This window comes from Saimiri boliviensis, chromosome 1 (genome assembly GCF_048565385.1).
Source record: "Saimiri boliviensis isolate mSaiBol1 chromosome 1, mSaiBol1.pri, whole genome shotgun sequence".
NCBI classification, from domain to species: domain Eukaryota; kingdom Metazoa; phylum Chordata; class Mammalia; order Primates; family Cebidae; genus Saimiri; species Saimiri boliviensis.
In genome coordinates this window covers 237,736,718-237,757,573 of record NC_133449.1, presented here as the reverse complement: position 1 = coordinate 237,757,573, position 20,856 = coordinate 237,736,718, and the positions used below count along the sequence as shown (strand labels likewise).

The 20,856-nt window shown below is 40.6% G+C and overlaps 1 protein-coding gene across 5 annotated transcripts in view; it reads left to right on the top strand.

Moving 5' to 3' along the window:
• The window catches only part of BDP1 (BDP1 general transcription factor IIIB subunit), a 121,924-nt gene that overhangs the window by 11,592 nt on the left and 89,476 nt on the right, over positions 1–20,856 (top strand). For all 5 annotated transcript variants that reach the window (XR_012513507.1, XR_012513508.1, XM_074384929.1 and 2 more), the window contains exons 5-9: positions 399–524; positions 1,985–2,118; positions 4,939–5,033; positions 17,853–17,907; positions 20,590–20,733. Coding sequence is in view for 3 of the 5 variants with exons in the window: in XM_074384929.1 (XP_074241030.1) it covers positions 399–524; positions 1,985–2,118; positions 4,939–5,033; positions 17,853–17,907; positions 20,590–20,733 (554 nt within the window). In the remaining 2 variants the exon portion in view is untranslated. The remainder of the gene's footprint in view (positions 1–398; positions 525–1,984; positions 2,119–4,938; positions 5,034–17,852; positions 17,908–20,589; positions 20,734–20,856) is intronic.

The window sequence follows — 20,856 nt, the reverse complement described above, 5'->3', positions numbered from 1 at the left end:
GACTGTAGGCATATATCACCATGTTAGGCTAATTTTTAAATTTTTTTGTAGAGATAGGGTCTTGCTATGTTGCCTAGGCTGATCTCAACTCCTGGCCTCAAGTGATCTTCCTGCCTTGGCCTCCAAAAGTGCTAGGATTACAGGCATGAACCACCATGCCCTGCCTGTTTCTCTTTATTTTAAAAGAGATTAATGACTTTTTACTAAGTGCCTCCAGATAAAACTGAAGAAAAATCCTGTAATTGTGTCCTTAACAACACATACTGTTTTCATTTGGATTATAGGGAAAGTTGGAAATAGCTAGAATGTTGAGTTTGTAATCATTTATTTTAAATTTTATACTATTCAAGAAATACTTCTCATGCCTATATGAATTAACTTATCTTTATATTTGGTAGGCAAGAAGGTAAGAGAACTCCTAATGCTGAAGATAATGAAATGGAAGAAGAGACAGATGATGGGGCATTACTGGTTCCTCGGGTAAAAGTGGCAGAAGATGGTTCTATTATTTTGGATGAAGAAAGGTATTTTAAAAAGAGAGAATGTGAGATTGTGCTTTCATGAGAACAAATATGCTTTGTCCAGTGAGAGAGATCCTCTTTCTATATTGTCCTTTGTCACTTAGACCTTGATGTTTATATTTGCATAATGAATATTATAAATAGAAAAATGGGTGAGATTAATTTATAAATTTTAGTAATTTTTTTCTCTCCCTATCCCACCCAGTTTTAGTAATTTTTATAACTATTTTATATGAGAAGATGACCTATCATCTATTAACCTAACACCGTTGTTTTATCATCTTTGCTGGTCATTGAGTCAAGCTATTGAACTAATCATATGCTGTCTTCCACTGAGGATAAATTTCTAAGATTGACGCAGTCTTGAAGTCAGTATTCAAGTTCTCATATTATTAAGAGCATATCCTAGCGTGTGGTAATAACTAATGAATATGCAATGAAATGTGGGTTTAATATATTTTGTGATTTTTGTTACGGTGAGGTTTAATTCATCTTCTGGTTTAATTTCTCAGTTATAACATTAAATTTCTCACATTGTGCATTGTGGAATTTGGAATTTGGTTGTCTTTTTTAAGGTTTTTTTTTGGAGTCTCGCTCTGTCTCCAGGCTGGAGTGCAGTGGCACAATCTGGGCTCACGGCAACCTCTGCCCCCTGGGTTCAAGTGATTCCACTGCCTCAGCCTCGCTAGTAACTGGGATTACAGGCACACAACACTATGCCTGGCTCATTTTTGTATTTTTAGTAGAGACGAGGTTTTGCCATGTTGGCCAGGGTAGTCTCGATCTTCTAATCTCGTGATCTGCCTGCCTCGGTCTCCCAAAGTGCTGGGATTACAGGTGTGAGCCATCACACCCGGCTAGGATATTTTTTTTAAAAAAGATGATAAATTAGTAAGTAAATAAATACAGCATTGGAAGGCCTTTTGAGAGTTTAGTTAGTGAAAAATAATTTTACAATATTGACATTCTATAATTAAGCATTAATACTGCTAATAATAGTTGTTTTTGTGTGCTGTTTTCCATTAGTTTGTAATGATGATTTTACTGGTCATTAAATAGTTAAAAGCATATTTAACTGCTTTGTCTGCAGGAATGTAAAACATAAGTGCTTCTGTTTTTCAAAATTTCCATTGAGTCCAGCACAGTAATACATACTGAATATCAAAGATATGTGGAAGTCAATAATACTTTTTTGTAATAGGTAGCCCAAAGATATTTTGTAAATATTATGTTGCTGTTAACGGATTTTGAAAATGAGTTGACATTTCTTTCTGCCCTCTTGGAATCACGTTTGAAAGTAAAACTTAGCAGGTGCTTGGAAAATACCTGTATTTCACGTAAATATTGTGCTTTTGATACGATTGCCATGCTAAATTTCAAAGTATAATTATTTAAATCTCATTTACTATTTGTTTCTTTACTCGTTTTTAGTATAGATCTATTTAAAAATGTGTTTATTTCAGTTTAACTGTAGAAGTTTTAAGAACAAAAGGCCCTTGTGTTGTTGAAGAAAATGACCCCATATTTGAGCGTGGTTCTACAACTACTTACTCCAGCTTTAGGAAAAACTATTACTCTAAACCATGGTCAAATAAAGGTAACTAATTTTCATTTAAAAGTGTGTAAATTATTTATTTGAAATGAAGTGACTGTTTTTGAATTAAATCAGGTCTCCCCTAAGTAAATAAAATGCAAACTACCATTTTATTCCAACTAATTTTATTAACACCTATATCTTTTTTTTTTTTTTTTGAGACGGAGTTTCGCTGTCGTTACCCAGGCTGGAGTGCAATGGTGCAGTCTCGGCTCACCGCAACCTCCACCTCCTGGGTTCAGGCAATTCTCCTGCCTCAGCCTCCTGAGTAGCTGGGATTACAGGCACGTGCCACCATGCCCAGCTAATTTTTTGTATTTTTAGTAGAGACGGGGTTTCACCATGTTGACCAGGATGGTCTCTATCTCTTGACCTTGTGATCCACCCGCCTTAGCCTCCCATAGTGCTGGGATTACAGGCTTGAGCCACCGCGCCCTGCTAACACCTATATCTTTTTAAAAAATTTAAAAAAAATTTTAAAAATAATATAAAAAATTTAATTTCTTTTTTTCTAAGACAGGGTTTCACCATGTTGGTCAGGCTAGTCTCCAAGACCTGGCCTCAAGTGATCCACCTGCTTCGGCCTCCCAAAGTGCTGGGATTACAGGCATGAGCCACCACGTTCAGCCTAACACCTATATCTTATGCCCTCCATGGAACGGTATCTCTGACTTTGAGGTAGTAGGATCACTAGAGGCCAGGAGTTTGAGACAAGCCTGGACAACAAAGCAAGACCTCATTTTTACAAAAAAATTAAGGAAAAAAATCTGGAAAGTAGAGATAGGGTCTTGATTGATTGCCAAGGCTGGAGTGCAGTAGAACGATCATAGTTCATAGCTGCAGCCTTGAATTCCTGGGCTCATGTGGTCTTCATGTCTCAGCCTTCCAGAGTAGGTAGCACTATAGGTGTGTGCCACCATACCCACTATTTTTTTTTTTGAGATGGTATTTAGCTCTTGTTTCCCAGGCTGGAGTGCAATGGCACAATCTCTGCTCACCGCAATCTCTACCTCCCAGGTTCAAGCAATTCTCCTGCCTCAGCTTCTTGAGTAGTTAGGATTATAGGCAGCTACCACCATGCCCAGTTAATTTTTGTATTTTTAGTAGAGACAGGGTTTCACTTTGTTGGCCAGGCTGGTCTCAAACTCCTGACCTCAGGTAATCTACCCACCTCAGCCTCCCAAAGTGCTGGGATTACAGGTGTGAGCCACTGTGCCAGACCTGTTTTTTGGATTTTTTTTGTAGAAATGAGGTCTCAGTATGTTGCCCAGGCTGGTCTCCAACGCCTATGCTCAAGTGATCCTCATGCCTTCACCTCCCAAAGTGTTGGGATTACAGGCATGAGCCACTGTGCCTGGCCCTGAAATATATTTTTTTTCTGTTCTTTTTTATTTTTATTTTTTAAGTTTCTTTTAGTCACTATTCTGCTGAAAGAAATCTTTTTAAAGAATTAACTTTATAGTCATTTTGGCTGGAATCTTTCTCTGTCAAATCCCTGTACAACAAATACCAATTAAGTAAAAGTTAACAATAGACTATTTCTTTTTTTTTTAAACCCCATTTTGCCGATAACAATAGAGTATTTCTAATGGTCCTAATGTTCTACCTCAGATAAAATTGTATAATAAAGTCTCTAGATAAATATTATGCTGTTAAAAATCTGTTGCATGCTGGTGCTTATTATATTTATTTTAAAAACAGTAGTTTTGGGGAAAAATTCAAACAGCAGAATATAGAGTATAAGGAAAGACTCTATACTTCCCTTCTTTGACTTTCCTGTTCCTGTTCTTCTGAGGTGTAACTTCTGTTAATGGTTTTTTTTTTTGAGACGGAGTTTTGCCCTGTCACCCAGGGTGGAGTGCAGTGGCATGGTCTTGGCTCACTGCAACTTCCACCTCCCAGGTTCAAACTATTCTCCTTCTTCAGCCTCGTGAGTAGCTGGGATTACAGGCATGTGTCACCGAGCCCAGCTAATTTCTGTATTTTTTGCAGAGATGGGGTTTCACCATGTTGGCCAGGATGGTCTCAAACTCCTGACCTCAAGAGATCTGCCTGCCTTGGCCTCCCAAAGTATTGGAATTACAAGTGTGAGCCACCGTGCATGGCCTCTTGTGTGGTTTTCTAGCTACCTTCTTCATATACTAAGCACATTTTAGTTGTTTACATAGTGTAACCTTATCCTGACTATGACTTACAGTTTTCTTCAGGGCACTTTGAATAAATCAGCAAGGCAGAATGAATGTCTTAAAAAAAAATTCCGCTGCTTTATATGATCTCTTTTCTTTTCTCTTTTCCCTTTTTTGTTTTCCCTTTCCTCTTTTCCTGTTTCTTCCCTTTCCTTTCCTTTCATTTTTCCTTTCGTCTGTCTTTTTCGAGGTGGAGTCTAACTCTGTTGCCCAGGTTGGAGTGCAGTGGCGCCATCTCAGCTCACTGCAACCTCTGCCTCCCAGGTTCGAGCTATTCTCCTGCCTCAGCCTCCCTAGTAGCTGGGATTACAGGTGCACACCACCATGCCGGGTTCATTTGATTTTTAATTTTTAGTAGAGACGAGGTTTCGCCAAGTTGGCCTGACTGGTCTTGAACTCTTGACCTCAAATGATTTGCACTCCCTTGGCTTCCCAAAGTGGTGGGATTATAGGTGTGAGCCACCATGCCTTCATATGATTTCTTATACTGAAAAGTTTTTATTTATAAGGTGTTTTTAGATATTCCATGGTGAGCTTTCCAGTCAAATTAACTACTGTCAAATTTTGTAAGATTTATTTTTTCTGAAATGTTGAGAGGATTAATTTTTTAGTCATTCTAAATCTTTTGTTTTCACAGAAACAGATATGTTTTTTTTAGCCATCAGCATGGTGGGAACTGACTTTTCTATGATCGGACAGCTTTTCCCTCACAGAGCAAGGATAGAAATTAAGGTAAAATAAACCCATCACATTTGTTCATTGCAAAGAGACCATACATTACAAATGTTAGTAGTATTACTTGTTTACCTTTGGTTTAAATCTCAGTTCTTCTATTTTTTTTTAATGGAGACAGTGTTACACTTTTTAAAAAAATTTATTTTAACCATTTATCTTTGATTAAAAATAAAGGACTTGTTTAGTCTTCTATTGCTGTATAACACACTATTATGATTTTATTTATTTATTTGTTTATTATACTTTAAGTTCTGGGATACACGTGCAGAACATGCAGATTTGTTTCATGGGTATACATGTGCCATGGTGGTTTGCTGCATCCATCACCCCATCATCTACGTTAGGTATTTCTCCTAATGCTATTCCTCCCCAATTCCCCCACCCACTGCTATCACTCCGCTAGTTCCCCATCGCTGGACAGGCCCGGATGTGTGATGTTCCCCTCCCTGTGTTCCTGTGTTCTCAGTGTTCAGCACCCACTTATGAGTGAGAGCATGTGGTGTTTGGTTTCCTGTTTTTGTGTCAGTTTGCTAAGAATGATAGTTTCCAACTTCATTCATGTCCCTGCAGAGGACACCACAGAATTTCACTTTGTTGCCCAAACTAGAGTACAGTGGCACGGTCTCGGCTCACTACACCCTCCATCTCCTGGGTTCAAGCAGTTCTCATACTTCAGCCTCCCACATAGCTGGTATTACAGGCGCCTGCCACCACATCTGTCTGATTTTTTTTTTTTTTGTATTTTAGTAGAGATGGGGTTTCACCATGTTGCCCAGGCTGGTCTCGAACTCATGAGCTCAGGCAGTCTGCCCATCTCGGCCTCCCAAAGTGCTAGGATTACAAATGTGAGCCAAGTTTTTTGGTTTTGTCTTGCTTTTAATGATTATAATTTTATTACATTTATCCCTCCTTATTGATTGATTTGGGAAGAAAATGCTTTCTGATGGTATGAAAGGCAAAATTAAAAGTTTTTTCTTTCTTTCTTTTTTTTTTTTTTGAGATGAAGTCTCACTCTGTTACCCAGTCTAGAGTGCAGTGGCACAATCTGATCTCACTGCAACCTCTGTCTCCTCATTTCATACGATTCTCCTGCCTCAGCCTCCTGAGGTGCCTGTCCACCATGCCTGGCTAATTTTTGGATTTTTAGTAGAGATGTGGTTTACCATGTTGACTAGGCTGGTCTTGAACTCCTGACCTCAAGTGATCCACCTGCCTTGGCCTCCCAAAGTGCTGGGATTACAGGTGTGACCAACCATGCCTAGCCTCCAGTATAAAATTTTAAGAATTAGGCCGGGCGCGGTGGCTCAAGCCTGTAATCCCAGCACTTTGGAAGGCCGAGGCGGGTGGATCACAAGGTCAACAGATCAAGACCATCCTGGTCAACATGGTGAAACCCCGTCTCTACTAAAAATACAAAAAATTAGCTGGGCATGGTGGCACATGCCTGTAATCCCAGCTACTCAGGAGGCTGAGGCAGGAGAATTGCTTGAACCCAGGAGGCGGAGGTTGTGGTGAGCCGAGATCGTGCCATTGCACTCCAGCCTGGGTAACAAGGGTGAAACTCCGTCTCAAAAAAAAAAAAAAAAAAAAAAAAAAAAAAAAATTTTTAAGAATTATTATTACTGATTAAGGTTATAAAACGCATAACACTAATTACTTGCCAGCTATTGGTAGTCTTTTTCTTCTCTTCTTCATCCAGGGAACCGTTAAATTACATTTTTGGCAGAATAATTTTTTTCTTTTTTTACAGAATAATTTTTTTTTTTTTTTTTTGAGAGTGAGTCTTGTTCCATCACCCAGGCTGGAGTACAATGGCACCATCTCAGCTCACTGCAACCTCTGCCTCCCAGTTTTAAGCAACACTCCTGCCTCAGCCTCCCAAGTAGCTGGGATTACAGGCACCTGCTATCATGCCCTGCTAACTTTTGCATTTTTAGTAGAGACGGGGTTTCACCCTGCTGGCCAGGCTGGTCTTGAACCCCTGACCTCAAGTGACCCGCCCAACTCGGCCTCCCAAAGTGCTGCAATTACAGGCTTGAGCCACCACGCCTGGCCTGCAGAGTAATTCCTTTTTTTTTTTTTTTGAGACAGAGTTTTGCTCTTGTTACCCAGACTGGAGTGCAGCGGTGCGATCTCAGCTCACCACAACCTCCGCCTCTTGGGTTCAGGCAATTCTCTTGCCTCAGCCTCCTGAGTAGCTGGGATTACAGGCACACGCCACCATGCCCAGCTAATTTTTTGTATTTTTAGTAGAGAGGGGTTTCACCATGTTGACCAGGATGGTCTCGATCTCTTGACCTCGTGATCCACCCGCCTCGGCCTCCCAAAGTGCTGGGATTACAGGCTTGAGCCACCGCACCCAGCCTCAGAGTGATTCTTAAGTGTACTTTATTTTAATTTTTTTGAGACAAGTTCTTGCTCTGTTACGCAGCGTGGAGTACATGGGCATGATCACGGCTCACTGTAGCCTGTATCTTGGCTCACTGCAGCCTCTATCTCCGGGCTCAAACAATCCTCATACCTTAGCTTCTTAGGTAGCCTGGGCTGCAGGCACATGCCTGGCTAATTAAAAAAATTTTTTTTGGGCCGGGCGTGGTGGCTCAAGCCTGTAATCCCAGCACTTTGGGAGGCTGAGGCGGGTGGATCACGAAGTCAAGAGATCGAGACCATCCTGGTCAACATGGTGAAACCCCGTCTCTACTAAAAATACAAAAAATTAGCTGGGCATGGTGGCGCGTGCCTGTAATCCCAGCTACTCAGGAGGCTGAGGCAAGAGAATTGCCTGAACCCAGGAGGCGGAGGTTGTGGTGAGCCGAGATTGCGCCATTGCACTCCAGCCTGGGTAACAAGAGTGAAACTCAGTCTCAAAAAAAAAAAAATTTTTTTTTTGTAGAGACTAAGTCTCACTATGTAGCCCAGGCTGGTCTCGAACTTCTGGACTCAAGCGATCCTCTTGCCTTGCCCTCCCAAAATGTTGGGATTACAGGCATGAGCCACTGTGCCTGGTCCGTAAATGTACTTCATAAGCAAAATGAGAGCTTTTGTTTATGTAGTGTTTTGGATTTTGCTGTTCCTAATTTTATTCTGAAACTCAATTTTACTCCAAGCCATAAATTACATACTATGTAATGCACAGTTGTTTGTAATTTAGCAAAGCAGTAGTTCATCATCAGAGGTTGTATTCACCTAGAGGTTAGGAAAACTGGGATTGGTCACACCATTTAAAACAAGTCTATCTCATGTTATTTGCCAATGTGTAGTTTCAGTCTAATTTCTGACTATGAAATTATATAGCTATGTGTCTGTGAGATGAGATATCTTGATTTTCAAAAGTAGCCAAAGGAGTTCCTCATAGCTTACCTTTGCCTGGCTGAAGCTGAAAACTTTGTGACTTCATAGCCAGACCCATGTTGCCAGTGATTTTAACTCTGCCTTGAAAGAAGGCAAACTGAGAGTTCATTTTACCAGTTTATTCACTAAAGTCAGTAAATCCTCGTCAGTCTGTGATTGTGTGGTCAGCTTTCTTTCTTTCTTTCTTTCTTTTTTTTTTTTTTTTGAGACGGAGTTTTGCCCTTGTTACCCAGGCTGGAATGCAATGGCGCGATCTCAGCTCACCGCAACCTCTGCCTCCTGGGTTCAGGCAATTCTTTTTTTTTTTTTTTTGAGACAGAGTTTCACTCTTGTTACCCAGGCTGGAGTGCAATGGCACGATCTTGGCTCACCGCAACCTCCGCCTCCTGGGTTCAGGCAATTCTCCTGCCTCAGCCTCCTGAGTAGCTGGGATTACAGGCACGTGCCACCATGCCCTGCTAATTTTTGGTATTTTTAGTAGAGATGGGGTTTCACCATGTTGACCAGGATGGTCTCGATCTCTTGACCTCGTGATCCACCCGCCTTGGCCTCCCAAAGTGCTAGGATTACAGGCGTGAGCCACCACGCCCGGCCGGTTCAGACAATTCTTTTGCCTCAGTCTCCTGAGTAGCTGGGATTACAGGCACGTGCCACCATGCCCAGCTAATTTTTTGTATTTTTAGTATAGACAGGGTTTCGCCATGTTGACCAGGATGGTCTCGATCTCTTGACCTCGTGATCCACCTACCTCAGCCTCCCAAAGTGCTGGGATTACAGGCTTGAACCACCGCGCCTGGCCCGCTTCTTTTTTTTTTTTTTTCTTGAGACAGAGTCTCGCTCTGCGCCAGGCACCAGGCTGGAGTGCAGTGGTGTGATCTCGGCTCACTGCAACCTCTGCTTTCCGGGTTCAAGCAATTCTGCCTCAGCCTTCTGAGTAGCTGGAACTACAGGCATGTTCCACCACGCCCAGCTAATTTTTTGTATTTTTTAGTAGAGACGGGGTTTCACCATGTTGGCCTGGATGGTCTCAATCTCTTGACCTTGTGATCCGCACGCCTCGGCTTCCCAAAGTGCTGGGATTACAGGCGTGAGCCACTGCACCTGGCCAGCTTTCTTAGGAGTTAGAAAGCGCTGATCCTTTGCTGTTCTTTACATCCACCACTAGGTGGCTTCTTTACCCCCTGGGCCATTCATTCTTCACCTCGACAGCAAAAATACCACCCATTTTCTTCACAAACTGTCCCCTTTCTTCTTCAGGCTTCCTCTCAATCTTTGTAAACACAAGATTTGCCTTAAATCCATTCCCTGTAAAGCTGGTTGGGAGTAGCCTCAATTTGATGAGTTTTTTGTTTGTTTTTGAGATGGAATTTCTCTCTTGTTGCCCAAGGTGGAGTGCAATGGCACAATCTCGGTTCACTGCAACCTCTGCCTCCCGGGTTCAAGCGATTCTCCTGCCTCAGCCTGCTGAGTAGCTGGGACTACAGGTGTGCACTACCATGTCCAGCTAATTTTTGTGTTTTTAATTGAGACGAGGTTTCTCTGTATTGGTCAGGCTGGTCTTGAACTCCTGACCTCAGGTGATGTGCTTGCCTCAGTCTCCCACAGTGCTGGCATTACAGGTGTAAGCCACCGTGCCCAGCCTTTTCAATTTGATAAGTTCTAAAAGAACTGGCAGCTTTGAGAAAACACATCTTGTAAAGTATTAAAACCATAGCCTCTTCAAGGCCTAAATTATGCTGCATAGCAACCTTTGCACCAGGAACTTACTTCTTTCCAGCTGCCTTTCTCAGCTGCTAGCAAAGTTCAGCACACTGAACCAGCTGTTCATTGGTTTATTTTAAAGGATGTCATAAAGGATACAGATGAAGAGATTCATAGGGTAAGATTTGGAAGGGTCTTGAATGCTGGAACTTCTGTCCTGGAGGAGTTGGGGTGCACCGCAACCTCCCAGCTTGTAGTTGCATTCACCAGCCACAAAGCTTCTGAAAATCTCAGCCTTTTATTTGTTTGTCAGTTCAGTAGTCCCAAAGAACATGGCCACCTTTGCCTCCCGCACCCCCAATTTTAGACAGAGTCTTGCTCTGTCATCTAGGCTGGAGTGCAGTGGCACGATCTCAGTTCACTGCATCCTCTGCCTCCCAAGTTCAAGCCATTCTCCTGCTTCAGCCTCCTTAGTAGCTTGAGGATTACAGGTGCGTGCCACCACACCTAGCTAAATTTTGGGATTTTTTTTTTTTTTAAAGTAGAGGTGGAGTTTTGCTATGTTGGCCAGGCTGGTCTCAAACTCCTTACCTCAAACGATCTGCCTACCTCAGCCTTCCAAAGTGCTGGGATTACAGACATGAGCCACCAAGCCCAGCCTCTTTTTCCTTTCCTTTCCTTTTTTTTTTTTTTTGAGGCTGGGTCTTTGTTGCCCACACTGGAATGCAGTGGTACGACTGTAGCTCGCTGCAGCCATGACCTCCTGGGCTCAAGCAGTCCTGCCTCAGGCTCCTGGATCACAGGTGTACGCTACCATGCTTGACTAAATTTTTTATTTTTTGTGCAGAAGAGATCTTGCTATGTTGCCCAGGCTTGTCTCAAATTCCTGGGCTCAAGCGATCCTCCTGCTTCAGGTTCTCAAAGTGCTGGGATTATAGACATGAGCCATTGTGCTTAGCCCTATATATCTTTACACCTTGTAGTGAACTTATTTTGTGATTGTTTTTTTTTTTTTTTTTGAGACGGAGTTTCACTCTTGTTACCCAGGCTGGAGTGCAATGGCACGATCTCAGCTCACCGCAACCTCCGCCTCCTGGGTTCAGGCAATTCTCCTGCCTCAGCCTCCTGAGTAGCTGGGATTACAGGCACGTGCCACCATGCCCAGCTAATTTTTAGTATTTTTAGTCGAGACGGGGTTTCACCATGTTGACCAGGATGGTCTCGATCTCTTGACCTCATGATCCACCTGCCTCGGCCTCCCAAAGTGCTGGGATTACAGGCTTGAGCCACCGCGCCCGGCCCACATTTTGTGATTGTTTAATGAGGCAGCTGGTCCAGGTGCATTGGTGTTTACTACTAAAGGAACACAACTAGTTACAGATTTCTTTCTTTTTTAATATTAAATTTTTTAATTTTAAACCAACCAACTCATGTTCAGACAAATTTCTTCTTTGAGACAGAGTCTCACTCTCTACCACCCAGGCTGGAGTGCAGTGGCATGATTGTGGCTACCTGCAGCTTCTCTGAGCTTAAGTGACCCTTCCACCTCATTATCCCAAGTGCCCAAGTACAGGCACAAGTCACTATGCCCAGCTAAGTTTTGTATTTTTTGTAGAGATAGGGTTTTGCCATGTCACCCAGGCTGGTCTCAAACTCCTGGGCTCAAGTGAACTGCTGCCTCGGCCTCCCAGAGTACAGGGATTGCAGGCCAAGCCGCCATACCTGGCTCAGATAAATTTCTTTCATCCTGCTCTACTTCTGCTGCTTTACTTGACTAGCCTTAAAAAAACAAACAAACAAAAACACTCTCTCTCTCTATATAGATATTTATGAGTCTTTTGTCTCTTAAGGAAATTTAGTAGAAATAAAGCTAGTTTTTAACATTTATGTATTTACCATATTTGGTGTTTTCATTCCTTCCTATAGGTCTGAATGACAGGTCTACTGTTGACAAATTTTTTGAGCTTTCATTTATCTGAATGTTTTTATTTTAGCCTTTCAGCCTTGTTTTTGAAGGATATATTTTGCTGGTTTTACATTTTTTTCTTTTTGGTCTTTTAAGCATTTCATTCTACTGTCTTCTGGTTTTCAGCGTTTCTGATGAAAAGTTGACAGTAATCATATCGTTCTTGCCTCAGTATATGATTAATTGTATTTCTCTGGCTGTTTTCAGGATTTCTCTTTTTTTTTCTTCTTCACATTTTAGTATTTAGCTGTATGATGATGGTATATATGCCTAGCTTTAGTTTTCTTTGAGTTTGCTGAGCTTCTTGCATCTCTCATTATATTTGGGAAATTTTAAATTATTTCTTTTAATATTTTGTATGTTTAATTCTTTCATTCTGGAACTCCACCAACATAGTTTAACCCATGTAATACTGTACTACAGATTACCAAAGCTCTGACCACCTTTTTCCAATCTTGTTTTCTCCATTTCAGTTTTGATAGTTTCTGCTTTCATAGCGTCAAGTTCACTGACCCTGTCTTTTTTTTTTTGTTTTTTAAGACGGAGTTTTTGCTCTTGTTGCCCAGGCTGGAGTGCAATGGCGCAATCTCGGCTCACCGCAACCTCCGCCTCCTGGGTTCAGGCAATTCTCCTGCCTCAGCCTCCTGAGTAGCTGGGATTACAGGCACGTGCCACCATGCCCAGCTAATTTTTTGTATTTTTAGTAGAGACGGGGTTTCACCATGTTGACCAGGATGGTCTCAATCTCTTGACTTCGTGATCCACCTGCCTTCGCCTCCCAAAGTGCTGGGATTACAGGCTTGAGCTACCGTGCTCGGCCGACCCTGTCTTTTATCTTCAATCTGCTGTTAAACCCATTTAGTAAATATTTTATTTCTGAAATTATATTTTTTATTTCTGTAATTTCCACCTGGTTATTTTTTATAGTTTCCATTCCTCGGCTGAGATTTCCCCATCTGTTCACTCTATACTTTCCTCTAAATTCTCAAATATTTGTATAATGGATAGATCCTTTAACTTTTTTGTCTGTTCATTCTAATATCTCGATAATACTGGGATCTGTTTCTTCTTTTTTTTTTCTGAGTCTGCTTGCTAGGGAATGAGATCTGTTTCTTCTGACTTTTTTTTTTTCTTTTCCTAGCTATCACATTTTTGTATCTTCTCATGTCATGTGGATTTTAAAAAATAATTAATTTTTTGATCTCTGTCATGTATTTGTTTGTTCTTGTTTGAGATGGAGTCTCACTCTGCCACCCAGGCTGGAGTACAGTGGCCTGATCTTGGCTCACTGCAACCTCTGTCTCCCAGGTTCAAGCAATTCTGCCTCAGCCTCCCCAGTAGCTGGGACTACAGGTGCATTATCACCACGCCCTACTAATTATTATATTTTTGGTAGAGATGGGGTTTCATCCTGTTGGCCAGGCTAGTCTCGAACTCCTGACCTCAACTGATCCACCCACCTTGGCCTCCCAAAGTGCTGGGATTACAGATGTGAGCCACCACACCTGGCCTTTCTTTTTTTTTTTTTTTTTTTTTTTAAATTAGATGGACTCTTGTTCTGTCGCCCAGGCTGGAGTATAGTAGCATGATCTTGGCTCATTGCAACCTCCGCCTCCTGGGTTCAAGTGATTCTTCTGCCTCAGCCTCTCAGGTAGCTGGGATTACAGGTGCATGCCACCATGCCTGGCCAATTTTTGTATTTTTTTTTTTTTTGAGACGGAATTTCCTCGTTACCCAGGCTGGAGTGCAATGGCGCGATCTCAGCTCACCACAACCTCCGCCTCCTGGGTTCAGGCAATTCTCCTGCCTCAGCCTCCCAAGTAGCTGGGACTACAGGCATGCACCACCACGCCCGGCTAATTTTTGTATTTTTAGTAGAGACGGGGGTTTCACCTTGTTGACCAAGATGGTCTTGATCTCTTGACCTCATGATCCACCCGCCTCGGCCTCCCAAAGTGCTGGGATTACAGGCATGAGCCACCGCGCCCGACCCAATTTTTGTATTTTTAGTAGAGACATGGTTTCACCGTGTTGGCTAGACTGGTCTCTAATTCCCGATTTCAAGTGGTCTATCCACCTAAGCGCCTCCCAAAGGGCTGGGATTATAAGATATAAACCACCATGCCTGGCCAGCCATGGGTTTTTGAAATTTCATACCAGACATTGAAAACAATGTGTTGTAGTGTCTGGATTATGTTTTTTTTTTTTTTTCCTTTAAAGAGCATTGGGCCAGGTGTGGTGGTTCACACCTCTAATCCCAGTAATTTGGGAGTCTGAGCTGGAACGATTGCTTGAGCCCAGAATTTCAAAACCAGCCTAAGAAACATGGCAAGATCCCATCTCTAACAAAAAAAAAAAAAAAAAAAAAAAAAGCCAGGCATGGTGGCACACTCCTGTGGTCCCAGCTATCCAGTATGCTAAGGCAAGAGGATTGCTTGAGACTGGGAGGTCAAGGCTGCAGTGAGCTGTGATCACACCACTGCATTCCAGTCTGGAAGACAGCAAGACTATTTCAATAAACAAAACAAAATTAAAAAGAGTGTTGACTTTTGTTCTGGAAAGCAGTTAATTTACTGCCAACCTCTTTTTTCCTATTGAGGCTTGGCTTAAAGGTTTGTTGAGGCAGATCTCAACTGGTCTTTAATCTAGGACATTCTTTCTCCAATGGGATTTCTCATCTGATTTACAGAAAATAATTTGAGTCCCTATTTTATTTTATTATTTTCTTCTTTTTCCAGAACAGTCTCATGGTAGGCATGAGTTACTATTTTCTTTCTTTTTTTTTTTTTTTTTTGAGACAGAGTTTCACTCTTGTTACCCAGGCTGGAGTGCAATGGCGTGATCTCGGCTCACTCACTGCAACCTCCGCCTCCTGGGTTCAGGCAATTCTTCTGCCTCAGCCTCCTGAGTAGCTGGAATTGCAGGCATGTGCCACCATGCCCAGCTAATTTTTTTTTGCATTTTTAGTAGTAGAGATGGGGTTTCATCATGTTGGCCAGGATGGTCTGGATCTCTTGACCTTGTGATTCACCCGCCTCGGCCTTCCAAAGTGCTGGGATTACAGGCATGAGCCACCTTGCCCAGCCATGAGTTACTATTTTCTAAGTTCTAAGTTCTCTAAGAATGGTTATACTAATACCATTCTATTCATAGACAAATGAGAGAAAGTAATGCATTTCATACAGTGGCTGCTTTAATGCATTAGTACTTAATTCTCATGCTACATCCCTGTAGAGAAAGGCTACTTTAGGGTATCATCTTTATCTCTAATGATGACCTTTCTGTTGTCTGAGATGAATGTATTTGAGTATTAATGAGGTCTTTCCATTAGGATGCACCTGAACTCTATTGTCTGATGGTGTTTTATGACTTTTAGCCTCTTCCTTCTGTTCTCATCCCTTTAGCAGCTGTTCTCTTCTAGGCCTTCTATTTTGGACATAGGCAACCTATACGTAGGCCAGGGAACCATGGGGTACTTCCACCAGGCTTGTGAGGTGCCCCTCTCCACAGTTCCATTTTAGAACTGTGCTCCTAAAGATTCCCTACTTCTGCAGCTTAGTTGGAGTGCTGTACCATCCTTGGCCTTCACCTCCTTTTCCTTGGTTAGGAAATTGAGCCCAGGCAGCCAATCAAGGTAAACATGGGGACATCTTGTCTGTTTTTTTTCTCTTCATGACTGTAGTCTTGCTCTGTTGTCCTTTGTTTGAAAATAATTGATGCATATATTTTGTCAGTGTTAAGTCATTCGTGGTGGAGTTGGGTATGTAGGATATGTCCATAATGAGTTACTTTGTCAAGGCCCAAAGTGGTATTATGGGATTTATTTTGTGATCATGGAATTTGGCCTGCACTGGTTCTTCCTACGAAATCATTGACTAATTTCAATACATTCTTCAAGAAAATTTTAAATTGTTCTGAATTATCTTACCAATTAAGTAAAATATGAAGTAGCACTGTTTTAGAATTGAATGCTTGAAGCCTATTGGTATTTCTTTTAGGACATTTAATTTAGTGTTTATAGCCAATCACTTTTTGGGGAGTTAACTTTGTTAACTTTTGAGGAAATGTTTAAATCATAGTATGATCTTTTAAGGCAAAAATAAGGTTATCCTTGAAAACTTCTGTATTGGTAATGAGTTTTATGAAGAAAAATGAAGAAAAGAATGGGAAAGAAGAGTAACCTGTATATTAAAAGATGTTAAAGTCATATCAGGTTTTAAAAATATGGTGAAGGCTAAACTATAGCATCTAAGAATACACACTTGGGTCATAAGCAATAAGGAAATATAAGAAAGTGATTGCTTTAAAGATCATATTAGTGATGAAGCTCTTCTTCTTCTTCTTTCTTCTTTCTTCTTCTTTTTTTTTTTTTTTTTAAACACAGTCTTGCTCTGTCACCAGGCTAGAGTGCAGTGGCGTGATCTTGGCTCACTGCAACCTCTGCCTCCTAGGTTCGAGTGATTCTCCTGCCTCAGCCTCCTGAGTAGCTGGGACATTTACAAGCACATGCCACCATGCCTGGCTAATTTTTGTATTTTTTAGTAGAAACGGGGTTTCGCCAGGTTGGCCAGGCTGGTCTCAAACTCTTAACCTTGTGATCTGCCTGCCTGGGATTATAGGCGTGAACCACTGCTCTTGGCCTTGTTAAGTTCTTTTGAAGGGAGGAAGCGGGCATGAAGTACTTCATTTGTTTTATGTGATAGTCTGTCTGTCTCTCTCTCTCTCTCCCTCCCCTTACTCTCCCCCTCCCTCCCTCCCTCCTTTTTTTTTTTGCAATAAAAAGCTTTATTTTTATACTTTTAGTAAAAGTACTTTAGATCTAAAAGTGATCTAAAAAAGTACTTTTAGATCACTGACCTATAGATGGGAAAGACTGGCTAATTGTTTCATCTCTTACAATGTGTGTGCATGAGACATCTTTAGACAGAAACTCATGGTCTCAGTCTTCCTAATGACCTTAGGATGGATTGAACTGAGGACAGGGGGTTTTTTGTTTGTTTTTTGAGACAGAGTCTTACTCAGTTGCCTAGGCTGGAGTGAAGGGGCATGATCTCAGCTCACTGCAACCTCTGCCTCCTGGGTTCAAGCAATTCTCCTGTCTCAGCCTCCTGAGCAGCTGGGACTACAGTTGCCGGCCACCGTGCCTGGCTAATTTTTATATTTTTAGTAGAGACAGGGTTTTACCATATTGGTCAGGCTAGTTTTGAACTCCTGACCTCCTCGGGTGATATGCCCGCCTCAACCTCCCAAAGTGCTGGGATTACGGGTGTGAGCTACTGCGCTTGGTCAAGGACTGGAATTTTTGGGGCTGAGAAAATGAGTAAATGTGCCTTAATATACACAAGATTGTCAAGATAAACTTGGCCCACTTCAAAATCTCACTTAGTTGTTTCTCTGTAGTCTTCTCTCCATGCCACTTGAAATATATTAGAACACCAATGTCAGAGGTTCAACCTGATATGAATGCTTAATTTTTAAAAATTTAGGACCAGTTAGCTTAATCGTAGGTTTGATCTGCTTCCATGTTTGTTGACTTCATTTTTTTCTGTTCTCTGTAAATCCAGTTTCCATTGCTGATTCACGCTATTGGTAATGAGAATCAGGAAGCTCAGTAAAAATCTTTCATCCTTATTTTTAAAAAGCTAAAGGTTTAAGTTTTAGCCTCTTGCAAAGATGCATTGAGTAGAGAACAGTATGTTGTTCATAAGAGTTTCATTTTAATGCTTGCTGTATTTTTTTTAAAAAAAACCTTGTTTTATGGGAGAAAATTACCATAGGGTTTTTTGTTGCATTAACAGAATAAATTTAAACGTGAAGAGAAAACCAATGGATGGAGAATAGACAAAGCATTCCGTAAGTATTAAGACCTCTTTTATACAGTATTACTTGGAGAGCTTGAAAAATAACCAGTCTTTTGTCTTTCGCTCTAGCATGTTTTAGATTTGTTTTGTCCCTGTAGTGGCGTAAGAGGAAACAGTCTGAACTTTTTCTGTGTAGCAGTATGATTCTGGAAGTTGCTGCAAATATATAGGCAGGAGATTATCCAGAACATCTAGGTGCAGGTAAATAGTTCTAAGTCCAAGAAGTTATAGAGGGATTGATGCTACTACTTCTAAGTGTTATTTATTCTGAAGAAACTGTATTGGAGGAGATAATTGTTTCTGGAAGACAGTAGTATCAGTATACAGATGGCTCTTTTTGGTTCTGAATGACTAATCACTCATTCAGTCAGTAACACTGACCACCTGCTATATGCTAGTCATTGTTCCAGGTATTGAGTATGTAGTGGTGGAATATACATGACAGATGAGAATCCTGAATTTAGAGCCTTAAGTCTAATTGGAGGGGAAAGAAATATAGGAGATAAGCATAATTTTAGGTAGTCATTCATTTCTAAGAAGAAAAAAGAGAGAGGGTGAATGTTTAGATCTCTTTTTCCTACTGATCATTGGATCATTAGGGAAGTTCTGTCTGAAGACGTATGCTAGCATTTGAATTTAGATCTCATCTGAAGGAATGATAGATACCTTTCAATTTTTAACTAAAATCCTGATTAAAATTAACATACTTTTCTTTGAGTCTGGAGAAAGACATCAAAGGATCTGTAAAGGAAAATAAATTTACTGTTTAAAACAGTTCTTGTATTTTTAGATTGGAAGATATGTCTTTTTCTTTTTTTATCACCACACTTATGGACAGGAATATATTTTTCGTGGATTTATAATTATCAGTATTTTATGATTAAAAAATGTATTCAATGTCCGTTTAGTCATAAGATTAGCCATAGTGCTAATTTTAGAAAAAACAATCCAAATGTAGAGAGTTCCTACATTATGTAGCATGTACATTTATTTTACGAGTAGACACTAAGGTAGGTGGGTGGATCCTGTATCCAGTGTTTTATTGGGTCTTTAGGGAACCTGCTTTTTGGAATGGCTCTTAGAAGATCTGGAATATTGTGATCCTCAGCCCATTCCATGTTAGAGAAATGATCCTGGAACTTTTCATTAAGTTTAACACATTATAGTCAGAAAATAATTCATGAATCTATAAACTGTCTATTTGGAGTTTGGAGCCTTTTAAATAGACCATTATAATAGATATCTTTAAAATGTATTGATCTTAGGCTGGGCGTAGTGGCTCACGCCTGTAATCCAAGCACTTTGGAGGCCAAGGCGGGTGGATCACCTGAGGTCAGGAGTTCAAGACCAGCCTGACAAACATGGTGAAACCCCATCTTTAAAAAAAAAAGAAAAAAGAAAAAAAATGTATTGATCTTAAACAGGATACAGTGTTGTATGCCTGTAGTCCCAGCTACTCTCAGGAGTTACTGAGGCAGGAGGATCCTTTCAGCCTAAGAGTTCGAGCCCAGCCTGAGCAACACAGCAAAACCCTATCTCAAAGCTAAAAACAACTCACTGATTTTGGGGTTTTGTATTGGAAATCTTCTAAAAATTTAAGACCCATTTAGGCTTTTTGAGGGAACTTAGGTTTTGAGTTTCTCTGCGAACCATGTGGAAATCCTTTATGATTCTTTGAGTGCTATGTCTTTCAGAATCATTGTGGAGAGTCAGAACAAATAAGTCTGGGTCAACATTGAAATAAGGCCTTCAGGAATCCCAGATTTGGGTTTCGTTTCCTGAGATTCTTTTTGTTTTAATATATACCTTCTTTTCTGAGGCTGTCTTGCAGTCAAACCAGTCTTCAGCTTATGTGTATAGAGCACTATTTTCTCTACATTCACTATAAGAATAGCTGTAAAGTTCAAGCAAGGATTTGTGTCCTGGCCTGGATTCATTCCTCGAGTGATTACTTTCAGATACAATGATTACTTTCAGATACAATGCTGTTGATAGGTATTTAGTGTTCCTGATTAAATTCATTTACTTCACACTTGATACTTATAAGAGCAAGTGGTGAAATGGTTGTGATAAAGGTAGGGCAAATGGTGGTGAATAGGCATTCGAGGACTTCTCAGTCCATAAAAAAATTAATTTATACTTACACATAGCTCAAAGTGTTAACGAGTTTTGACAAAGAATATATGCTATCCTAAACAATAGAGGAAATGTTTTCATTACTTCACAAGGCCTATTATGTTCCTTTCTAGGCAATCAAATGTTGTCCTCCTGGCCCAAGGCATCCGCTATTTTCATTTTAATTACCATAGATAGCTTAATGTATTCCAGAATATCTTATACATGGTATCATGCAGTATGTACCCTTGTATCTGTTTACTTCCACTCAGTATATTTTTGAGATTCACTCATATGATTGCATGTATCAGTAGTTCCTTTAGTTTTAAGCTAATTTATTCCTTTCATTGATGAGTGGTGGTCTGATATGTAATTATCTATTTCCCTGCTGATAAGACACACCTATTTTATTGCTGAGTAGTGTTCTTTTGTGTACTTGTTTATCTGTTCTCCTAGTGATAGACAATCCCATTTGCTTTTTTTGTTATGATACTTTAAAAGCTAAAAACAGTTTTTTAAAATAAAAACTTGAAAGCTCTTTTCTTTTTTTTTTAAACAGAGGAAAAGCGCCCTTTTGACTTCGATTTTTTTGCTCATTTGCTTCAGAAAGTTCTTGCTGAAGAAGAGAAAAGAAAACAAAAATCTGTTAAAAATCACAGTTTAAAGGAGAAGAAATCCACTAAACCACGGAAAAATGTAAAAGGTATTGATTTTAAAGAAAGCGTGCTAGTTTACTTAGTAGTAATAAACTTGCAATATTATTCCTCGGTATTTGAGAGTTAATGTGTAGCTCAGGTAGTTAAGATCATCAAAGCATCCAGTTGGA